This window comes from Protopterus annectens, chromosome 1.part0 (assembly GCF_019279795.1).
Source record: "Protopterus annectens isolate FY-2018-M chromosome 1.part0, PAN1.0, whole genome shotgun sequence".
NCBI lineage: Eukaryota > Metazoa > Chordata > Ceratodontiformes > Protopteridae > Protopterus > Protopterus annectens.
The window spans coordinates 682,467,706-682,479,957 of NC_056725.1; the positions used below are offsets into that span (position 1 = coordinate 682,467,706).

Below are 12,252 nucleotides of genomic sequence, written 5' to 3' on the forward strand. Positions count from 1 at the left end.
TTGCATCACAAACTGGATTGTGAGATCATTAGCAGATCAGAAAAGGATGTTGCTGGATTTTGAGGAGCAGATGGAGGTGAGTAGGAAGGAGGGGAGCAGAGTAGTTCTTTTTTTATGCTGACAATGATATTAACACAGTCAGTTAGAGATGTTCATTTGAAGTTCTGAAGCAGGTATGGGAAGTATTTATAGAGTGTGTCAAGGTATTGCATGCTTCTCCTATCAGTTTTATCACTGCAAATGGGAGCTGTCTGATGCTATTAAGTTAGATACAGCAGGCAGAGACAAGGCTCTTTACTGTCTCTAGTTAATTTATGGCACTGATGGAGGTATTAGGTGAGAAAATGCAGAACAGTCTTCAAAGATGGGGCAGGATGACAGCAACAATGTTGTGAATATGGCTGATGATGACTGTATGTCACTACTCGTAATTACTCAAGGGATGCTGCTGGACATTCCGGTGATCTGGAATTTAAGAGAGGAATCAGGTGTCCAATTTCCCTACAAGTAGCACTGGTAATAAAAACAGTAGAAGACAGGAAAAGAAAATGGTTAAAGAGGAGAGGAATATCCAGAGTATAAAGGTATTCCATAGGTGTGGAGATCAGGACGGTTAATTTCTCGAAAACTGTCCAGAAAGCAAGGAGGTTTTTGGACTAGTGGAGTAACTGAATAGGATATTTGATGGGTTTGTGAAGGTCATGAGCTTGATAACATAGCCTTCAGTGTTGTGTAAGTTTGGGCAAATTAAACTACCATGTGAAAGGAGGTAAATGAGGTGAAAAAGTTATGTGACAAGCTCATTTAGAAAGGGAAATGGAAAATAAAAAGGGGTGTTTAAGGAAGTATAGTTATGGGGGAGACGGGAATGCCTGAGTTTTGCATGTGCAGTATGTGAACGTTTATATTTTTTTAAGTAGCATAAGTATGGCTGGTTTATGACAATTTTACTAACTGGGTCTGAAGACAACTTTTAGTCAAACCCTGGATCAGGTGGAAGAGACAATAGTTACATCCAGATATAGATTCAAATTTCAGTTCTCATTAGCATTCATTACAATATGTTCACAATAGTAAATCATTGAATATCATGAATTACAGAATCTTAAAAGAGGTACAACATTTAATCTATGTCCATATTTCATTATGATTAAAAGCTGTTCCCAGCCATAGCAAAAGGAAAAATATTTACTAAGATAAATTTGCATGGATTAGACTGATACTGTTATTCATCACTGGTTTCACATTGGTGACAGCAGTGGTCACATAATGATTTCAGACTCTTGTTGGCAGTGTAGCAATCATCTTGTATCTAAAAAGCAGTTGCACTTATATTTTTAAGGTGTTAACTTTAGTAGTTTTCTAAAGTGTGTGAGTTTGCAGGCCTTCTGTACTTTGTCAAGTAATGAATCCCATGTCATAGAGGCTGTTTTGTGGAAAACGTGTTCTGTTGTTGCCAGGCTACATCCTGTTCTGTTTAGCTGTTGCTTTTCTTTTCCTCTTAAGTCCTAATTTGTACTTCTGACTAGCAGTGTTGCACTCAAGGGTGGAAAATAACTTTTTAGTTTAACTTGTATATTTACCTTTAGTGTTTACTTTGTTATTGTATATTTTGTATGTTTATGTTTGTATTTATTTTATTTTATATTATTTAATTTATAAGTGTGTATTTTACTTTATGTTAAATGTGGTATTTATTTTTGTATGTTGTATTCTGTAGGTCTGGTAATTCTAAATTAATGTAATGTCTCTTTGCTGTTCTTTTATATAATTGTAACATTGTAGGAATTGTGTTCTGGTAGGGTATAATGTATATATAATGTATAGGGCTTATTTTAATTTATTTTGCTTCTATAATGTATTGGGATGTATTTGGCATTGTGTTTGTGTTGTTCATGTTATTCCGTGTGTTAGTTTCCATGACAAGTTTCATGTCCACATGTGTTATGAACCATGCCATTTCAAATTATCTATGGCGTTTTAATACTTTTGTAAACTGTATATTAACCATGAGTGTATACAAATTATTAGTGACAGGCCAGATAGTATCAAATGAATTAAGATACAAGAATATGCATAAATGCATATATGCATGCATATATAATATATTAATATATATGGACAAATGCATTACACACACACACACACACACACACACACACACACACACACACACACACACACACACACACACACACACACACACACACACAACACACACACACACACACAGGTTGATGGATAAATATTTTAATATAAACAGTTTAATATAGTATATGATTTTCAAACATGAAACAAAAATTCCAATATTCCATATTCAGATTTATCATAATTTTTATTTTTTTTATTTTAATTTCTTTTATCCTTTTTTTGCTGTCTTTTATTTGTTGTTGTAACAGTTTAAAAAGCAAGTAAACATTATAACAGTTTAAATAAAAAAAATAACATAACAATTTAATTTTTGACACACAACACATTTTCACACATTTCTACTTTGTAAGAAATTTTTTCATACCAAATGTGTTAAACCTAAAAAAACAAATAAAAATAAACAGAATGCCATCTATATTTCCAGGTTCAGAAAAGAAAAGAAGAAAAAAGAGATGGGTGAGAAGGGTGATGATGAAAAGGATAACTTGTTAGGAACTACAACAAACAACAAAAAAAAGCAAAAAAAAAAAAAGCAAAAAAAAAGCAGGAGAATTTTTAATCCTTAAATTCTTAATAATAAAAAATATAAAAAAAATGTAAAGGCTTTGGAGCTTCCTCCCTTCCTCAGACATACATTAGCACATTTATATAAAAATAATTATATAACAAACATTCAAAATCATTCCATTCAATCACATTTTTTTTTTTTTTTTTTTTTTTTTTGGTTAGTGTTTAAATAGCAAACCAGGATGAGATGATGATCCGACTTCTACTCATCTTTCATTCTTCATTCCTAATAGATAGAGACATATAATAACATAATATATGTTTTTAATTTTTTTTTTTATTTTTTTTCAAACTGACAATCAACTGATATATATATATATATGTGGATGTTACTCAATGTTCTTTTTGTAGGCAAGAGAAACCAACTAAAAATGAAAAGTTAGGATACTTTCCTCTATTAGGCTGAAAGATGAATGCAATGCTTTATATATCAACATATACTAAAGCATCCTGGCCATGTTTTTTCTTGGAAATTTTCTTCTGAATGGAAGAGGGGGAGATATTGTTAACATTACTGAATTTAATGAGCTAAAATGGATAGTAGAACTAGCAGTGGATCATCACCCTGGTTTAAACACTGTTATTTATTTAAAACCAGCCTTAAAAAAGAGGCAGGTGATTTACTGAATGTGATTGGACGGTTAAATGTGAATGTCTTTTATAATGTCATTTTATTGTGCTAATATATGTTTGAAGAAGGGTTCATCCAGAAAGCGCTTAAATTGTTTTAAGTTTTATTAAAGAAATGTTACGGCCATTTGGACTCAGCTGCTTTTTTCTGCTTTTGCTGTTTTGGATTTTTATGCAGCACTGACCTTTGGAGGAAAGAAAGTATATATTTTGTTGTTACAACAAATTATTATCTTAAACCAGTAAATAGTGAATATTCAGACTCACCTTTGGAGGCAGTGGAGGAGGGACATCATCAACAGGGATGGTGCTGCTGAAATTGGAATACTTACTGTTAGTTCAGATTTATTTGCAGGATGTCTAAAAATACAGATCATTTCATTTTGTATCTGTTCCCTGACTTGTAGACATTATGTACCTCAAAGCAAACCACTTACTTACACTGCTACTTAACCCTGAAAGGAAACATATGGGTCTGATGGATTAACCAGTTAACAAATAAAATAAATATAAAAGGATTGACAAAACAGTAAGGTGCTTGATCAGAGTGCATAGACTACACTTTATAAGTTATAGTCACTAATTTGCACATTTTTTACCTTTTATTCATAATCTGTCACCTCTAGTATAACAGCAATCTATAATGCTATACTGCTTGGTCAGTATGGGGTGTAACTCACAGGACCTGGTGAGACAGTTAAAAACTTAAAAAATGAGATAGGAAATGAAGCACTATATGTAACACAGTTATGTGATTCCAAGATGGCTGACAGGAAGAGAGCATCTACTTTACTTATCTCCTACTATTTATCCAGAAATCTTGAATTTTTCAGCTTCAAAAGCACATTAGGTGGAATTATTAAAGGATCATGCCAATGGCCATTAACCCAAACGTTTCATCATATGCATCACATTTGATAGGAGTAAATACAGAAATGCATTTGCCTGCATTCTTTACTAAGCACTTGTGCAGTTATATGAAAATGCATCCATAATGATCTGTGTAGTTAGCATTTTTTTCAAATACGATAGTAGAATATGCCACCATCTTGTCCTCAACAGTATAAAAAATGAATTCAGATTCCAGCTTTCCAGCTGGAAGTTCTAAGATCCTTTCAGTGGTTACTATAATAAAACCATCTCTAACCTTAGAAACATAGTCTAGTTTTAATATTAGGTAAAGGTGTGGACCACATAGTATGCCACTGTATCATATATGGCTGCTGAAGATAATTCATTGAAGTACAGCAACTAAAACAGCAATGTTCATCACAGAATGAAATGAGGCGTGATTATCCTTTCAATTACTCCACCTACAGAATCATAACAAATACAACTTATACTCCAGTTAGAAATAATCTACTTGGCAATTGAAAGCCCCAGTTTTGGGCATAAAATGAGATACAAAAATCAGTTTGACTATAAACTAACCACAAAAAACACCAGCAGCAAAGATGAATGTACTACTCACTAAAACTAGCACTGAGACGAGAAAAATAAAAAATGACTAGTCTGAAACATGGCCAGAGTAAAACTTAGTATGAATTCTTTACTATAATATGGTAAGCACTTTCCCGAGTTGAAGCTTACTTCATCAGACCAAATAAATTTCTCATTCAAACAGCTTAAATCATTAAAAAACAATCAAAACTCAACTATCCAATCATATGCACTTTTCAAGTCAAATGACTCAATATATAACAATGTAACTTACATCGTTGTTGCCTCACAGCAAGAGGTTTTCCAGTTTGATTCTTGGCTGGGGTGCCTTCTGTGCAGAGTCTGCATGTCCTCCTTACGTTCATGCAATACACCACTAGGCCAACTCAGCTCTAGTCCTCACTCTGTCCCTGAGATGCCTGTTGGTCTTACCTACATAAAATGAGCTGCATACATTACAATAAGCCAAATATATGATGTCCTTACTATCACAACTGTCAGAAATCTTAAAATTATGCATTTTTCCTGTAAGCGGATGGCAGAATTTCCCACTATCGTCTATAAATTGGCAAAAACTGCAAGCTCCACAAGGATAAGTGTGCCATTTGTTCTTTTCATCTAAGTTGGGAAGTAGACCACTAGCCTTATACCCACATAATAACCTCTTAACTGATTTTTTATTCTTATACCTGAATGAAGGTCTCTCACCTACAATACTTTTTATTTTTTCATCAGTGACTAATATAGTCCAATGCTCATCACTTCCTTTATATATTACTATAATGTAAGGTACATTTCACTTGATCAGTCCTCACCACTGTCTTCCTGTTTTTAGCAAATCTGTTAGAAAAATAAGGTTGCGCAATAGTTTTCCTTAATTCATGCACATCACTACAGGCTTGTGTAATCTGATGTTTACTATAACCTCTTTGAATAAAATTCTTGCTAAGTTTACCCGATTCATTATGAAGTTCTTGTTCATTCACGTTAAGTCTGGAGGCTCTAAAAACCTGTGTGGTTACAATATTTGTAAATAGATGTGGGGGATGCATGCTACTTCAATGTAAAATCTTGTTCAGATAAGATTTTCAGTGCATTATTGTGGTGATCTGCCCTTCACTATTCTATTTAATGCATACATCCAAACAATTGATGGTGTCACTACTCTTTACCATATCAAACTTTAATTGCATTTGTATGCAAGACCAACAGGTGCCTCAGGGACAGACTGAAGGAACATTTATATAATATTACAGAGTGAAGGAACATTTATATAATATTACAAAAATGGACATGACTAATGCATGTAGGCAGCACCACCAGTCATCATGCTTTCAAATTTTTAGTGATTGACCAGATTACACAAAGTCAGCGAGTAGGTGACATACGTAACCACACTGAAGTGAACAAAACAAAATGGATTATTAGGTTACGGGCAGATAGTAAATTGGGTCTAAATGGACAAGCTCTGCTTAGACCCCGTACTGAAGCCCAGACCTTTACCTAAATGATTATTTATTGTTATGCTTGTTGGCTTAGCTGATATAGTGATATATTTTTTAATTTCTTAGTTTCTATGTATAATGTTTTATTGTGGTGCTTTTCTTAGGATTTTCAAACATATTTTTAGATACATTTCTTATCAGAGTGCGTGTCTGGTTATCATTCATGTATTTTGTCAATCACAGTTTTATTATATGTTGTAGTCATCTTTAGTATACTACATTATTATTTTATGGGTAGTGCATGAGTTACTTCATTAAATATTACATTTTATTATAATGATATTATAGGACTATGTCTTTAAGAAACTTAATCGTACTAGGAAGTTACATTGTTATATATTGAGTCTTTTGACTTGAAAAGTACATATGATTTGATAGTTGAGTTTTGAATGGTTTTTAATGATTTAAGTTGTTGAATGAGAAATTTATTTGGTCTGATGAAGCGAGCTTGAAGTCGTGAAAGCGCTTACCATATTATAATAAAGAGTTTGTACTAGGTTTTACTCTGGCCATGTTTTTGGACTAGTCACTTTTTTGTTTTCTTGACTATAAACTATTTTGTTCCTGACTTTTTAGGAATAGTTGCCTTCTGAGTTATATAGTGTGCAAAAAAAACAAAATGCTGTGCAAAAGGCAATACTTGTGATAACTCTGGACATACAAGAATAATTTGTAACTAATTCTGAACTTGCCAGGACATTTCCATTTATTGAAAACTACTGTCTGCATAAGTAGATATTTGTAAACACCAAGAGAAGTTTTCTCAGCTCATTGTACACTGTCCATTTCATTGCTTATTTTACTGTGACTATTCTTGTCTGACTTGTAAGTCCTAATGTGACTGATTCAATATGCCCTGTGGGTATTTAAAGTGCAATCAGCAGTGGTAAGTCATAACTTTCAACTCGACTTTAGTATTTCTTACATACTTTTCTGCCAATGACAGATAACTAATTCTACAGCCTAAATGAAGGCTATCCCCTGATATTAGAAAAACAGTAAAAGTGAAGAAAAGACAGATATCTGAGAATCAAGGAAATCATCCAGAAATATGCTACCTGGTTGAATTTGTGCACAAGAAAAAAAAACATTTATTCATTTATTATTTATTTATTTTACATTTGTTGACTGGGTTTAGTCAAACTGGGCTTAGTGGCCCATTTTTTTAAGCAGAGACCCGGGGAGAAAAGCTCCACAGTAAGATACAATTTATTAGCAGACAAAATTAGATCATTATTTAGGGAAGACTGTGTTTCTAAATCAAAGGCTATGACACTTCCTTGAGATGCTCTAAATTCAGTTCAGTCGGTTTCCAGTCAAAGAATTGCATAGCCATACCTTTTAGCTATCCAGTCTGTAAACAAATCATTAATTTCATATCCTCTGAAATAGGTATCTAACCCTTTTCTTAACTGTAGTGGAGGAGTTCAGACTCTTTATTCCTACTAGCCACGTATACCACAGTGGAACTGCAAAAGTGGAACCACTTTTACAAGGAGCCAGTTCATGTCCTGACAGTTATTTGTGGGTTGCCTACCAAAGATCTGTTCCAAACCTCATAAATTAAAGTTGGTATTGCCAATAGTTAAGAAGAGGAAATTAACATGGTATTTCCCTGTTAGTTTTTGAAATATAAAATGATGGTCATCTCTAATTCTAGGGTAAGAAAAAGAATGCAGATTTAATATGTTCATTCTTGCCATACAGTCCAGGGATCATAAATTGAATGTTTTTGTTGTCTGGTGCCATCATATATTTCTCTAATTAAATAAATTAACCTTTCATAATAATCATATATACATGGAAAATGCAAGGATAGGTACAGATGTGATAAATGGTGGTATCATTATACGAGGTGTCTTGCACAAGGCAGATTTCATGATAAGAGTAGCTAGTCAGATGTCTACAAGCTAAGCCATTTAATGTGTCTGTTGTGTAGAAGTGTCCTGTCTACCAGGACCCCCAGATCATTTTAGGTCTCTACTCACTTCACAGTATGTTGTTCAACGTGTAAGTTAGTTTAAACTTCCTGGATCTAAAACATATATGGGCTGATTTAGAGACACTTGGTTTCATACAACCTTTCTTAGCCAGGTGTACAATAACCCAAGGGAGTATTACAGAGTTGTACAATCACTCTGGTGAGTTATTCTCTCTGCTTTTTTAGATTTCCTGCATATTTACATATTGTAAATATGTCAGGGAGCACATTGTCAGTAGACTGTTTATGTGACTGGAGAACACAGAAGGAGCAAGAGTGAACACTTGTCATATTCCTACCTATGATTTATATTTCTTCACTTATAGCCTAGTTTCTGTTTCTTACTAGATAACCATGCTTTAACCCAAGGATCCAATCCAAGGGCTCACAGTTTTTGGATAATGACTGAATGTGACATAACTTAGTGCTTAGCAATATGCACCTGGAATCCACTCTCTATGGCTCTTGCAAAAACTCCCAGAAATGGAATTTGTTAGTCACTGTGAATAATACCTTTCAAATGCATCCTGGGTGCATCCAGTTAGTCACTAATGGTTATATCCAGTAGATTAAAATCTAATGGCATTCCATCTTGATTGTATTAGAATATTTTCTTACACTTTTTATGGCCCCAGAGAGACATAATTTTACTGGTCTGACTCCCAGTGCCCCAAGTCCATGCCAAGTCTACCAACTTATCTTCTATTCCCTCAGACTAACACTGAAGCTGATCACAGATCATAAGGGCTTCCTAAGGGCTCAGCCAACTCTACCTCTGAACTGGGAGAGGGGTGGGTTCTTTAAATGTCCTTCCCACTTCTTTGCCCCACCTCCCACACTCGCTACTTAAGTTTGTGAGCAACTCTCCTCTATAAGCCACACTTCCCCTGGGAAAGCATCACAGATGAATGCCCTCCCACCCAGATGGGCATGTCTATCCCTCCCTGCTGAAACATCAGTCATCTGAGCCACTAAATGAACTCAGGTCGACTTGGACGTAGTTAGGGATTTATCCCTCTATACCACCAGAGCAGGATATTTTCATAGTTTTCATATGTCTAACCACAATGGCTCAAAAGAGAGTTTCTGCATTTCCCATCTTTATCAGCCTTCTGTGTAACCTGTAAATGCAGGTAACATGATGAAAATGTGTCTCCATCATCAGATTGATGCTTTCTATGTCTGCAGCTGTATTGTCTCCATTATCTAAATACTCTAAAGTACTGCTTTAAACAGTAACATCTGACAGGGTTAATTGTGATTACAGAATGACATCTAATTCTTTCATCTGGTCAATTGATAAATTACCTTCAATAAGCACAAGTTTGGTATCTTCTTGTATCTGCACCACATTGATAAACTTATTACTTTTTAATATTGTTACTGAAAAGCTGACAGCTGTCATTCTCATCATGCTGGAAACTGCTTCCACCTCAGAGGAGGGCTTTTATAGCAGACCCTTGCAAAGAGTAGAAACATATTTCCACTGTCCTGGCCAAACTACCCTTAGTCTGTATGAATACCACATCAAGTCTCCTCTGAAAGGCTCTCTATCATAACTTAAGGATCCAGTACTGAGAGTCCTGACAGTCTGCAAAATGAAGAGCAAGTCTTACCAAAAATGGTGAATTGTGAAACTTGCTATACTTTTAAGGTGTTTCGGCAAGCAGAATTTGCCCTTTTGCATCCCCCATCTCTTTGTTGCTTATATGCACCTAACCTCAAAAACCACTGAACCACAGAGTTGGGAAACACACACAAAGATACTGCAGTTTCAGAGTTAGTATATATTTGCATTTAAATTCTTGCTATTCTGAGGACTGCAATTAATGTCCTCAGACTTTCAATAAGCACTCCCCCCAAAGTAGACTTAACCTGAGCAGCAAAACAAACCAACAAACAAGCAAATAATGAAATAAGTAAGCATTACTTGAAGGAGAAAGGGAAAATGTTGGAAAGTCCTGTTAAAAACATGCTAGTAGCAGCCCAATCAAACCAGTCATGGATCACAGGAAGAAGTGTCCCTTGATTAATTCCATATTGCCAACAGCTGAAACAAAATACAAAGTAATTCATATAAACGCAAATGACAGCCAGCTAAATAAGGAAGGGATGAGCCTGAAGGGAATTCAAATCTCAGGAAGGCAGCAGGTAACTAAGATGCGAATGCTCTGCCATTTGGTAAGCCACAAGCACTAGTAAATCAGGTGTAGGCCAAAGCAGGTGCAGTGTGGTATGACAATGAAGAGGAGGTAGCTATCTCAAGAGCAGGAACGACACAAAAAGAAAAGAAAACAGTGTGAATGAGAACAGGAACTCTAAAAGGATGTTAAAAACATGATGACAGAGGGTAACCATTTCAATTGCTGGGATCCATTTTAGCAAGTCCTGTAATGCTGACACTGAATGGCCAATAAAAAAGTCAGAGATGGCCATTTCATGTAATATTCCATTTTTTCAAAGGTATGGTAATCTTGGACTTAGAACACACACACACACACACACACACACACACACACACACACACACACACAAATATACATGTATATATATATATATATATATATATATATATATATATATATATATATATATATATGGGTCTACTTTGACCTATTGAATTTTCAGTTTGCCGAAACTGAATTAACTGATTCCACTGATGCACTTTTGCGAAAATCATTACACTGAGTAGTTTTGCTAGATCGCGGTACAGTGAAGATAAAGGAATATTCCCTTTTCCCCACTGTAGTATGATCTCGGAGTTAGTATATATAAGTAGTGAGGGTGTGGGGGGTGCAGGGGGGCTTTTCCCCCCTGCAGAAATGCTTTTGTTGAATTTGTGTGTGTGTGTGTGTGTGTGTGTGTGTGTGTGTCTTTTTTTTTTCGATGTTATGATTTATATGTTTTGGGTGTAAGGGTGGCTTGCTCCTTGCAAAAAAAAAAAGTCTAAAAGAGACAGCAATGTTTGATATTCACTCTTCTGCATTTTTTTTGACATGTCAGCCCTTGGCATTACTAGTATTGACATTTCAGTAAGGAGCCTGACAGAGATTGGCTGCCTGGAAAGCTGCTGTGATGGAGGCTTCCAGTTGGATAGTTGTACATCTGGTATGATGGAGCTGAATCTGTGTGCTTGTAGGATCAGGCATAATTGCCAGTGATGCAATAAGGAATGTGGGAAGCAGTTACCTGGACAGTAAGGGATTTTTAAGAGGCAGTTAGCTTGTGGACTTTCAGAGTAAGGACATTATGAAAGCAAATTCAGTAAAAAATCAACTGCTATATGAAGCAGATTCTTTTTATAGAGGATATGTGATAGAGGGAGACATGGCTCTGCTTCTGGAAAGAGATAAGCTCTCAGTTAGCTTAAGACAAACACTTAACTTGGAAACTGAGTGGATGGGGTTAATGGAATTCTCTGAGCTGTCCAGTATGACAACCCAAAACCAACAGAAGGTAATCAGATGGGATATTAAGACCAGAAAGTAGCCCATGTGGTATCTTTGCTGAGGGAGACAATAGAAATACATATTGAATAGAAAGTGAGGCAGAAGATACTAATGAATTTATGTCAGAATGTACTTTCTTTGTCAACCTTTTCCAAGGACAAGGGTGAAGCTAAGAAGCAGAATAAGGATGAGTCAGAGGTGGAGCAGATGAAGATAGCAACGTTTAGATGATCATTAGATGAATCACATTCGGGGTTCACCACTAATGTCAGTGGAATCAAGTCGTACATTTTACTGGATCTTTGTGAGTAGGTTACTAGTGGATAGCAAGATTATGCTGAGAAGTTCATGAAGTGTTAAACACTTGCTGGACTAATGTATTACTTGATTCCTTAAATGCTGTGCATCATCGGGACCTGTGGCCTACAGATAGTGAGTTTCTACTCAGGAAGATATGATCATGGAGGAAAAGACTGAGGGGTATGTTACAGGGGTAACATCAACAGGACCATAAATATGAAGAGAGATA

The 12,252-nt window shown here is 35.3% G+C and overlaps 1 protein-coding gene across 2 annotated transcripts in view; it reads right to left on the minus strand.

Annotated features, from left to right (window-relative positions):
- The window catches only part of LOC122794052 (mitogen-activated protein kinase kinase kinase kinase 5-like), a 1,947,254-nt gene that overhangs the window by 365,928 nt on the left and 1,569,074 nt on the right, over positions 1-12,252 (minus strand). The window contains exon 18 of one of the 2 annotated variants that reach the window (XM_044062187.1): positions 3,616-3,658. In XM_044062187.1, coding sequence (XP_043918122.1) covers positions 3,616-3,658 — 43 coding nt within the window. Of the gene's footprint in view, positions 1-3,615; positions 3,662-12,252 lie in introns of both variants that reach the window. The other variant, XM_044062182.1, reaches the window with a different exon arrangement.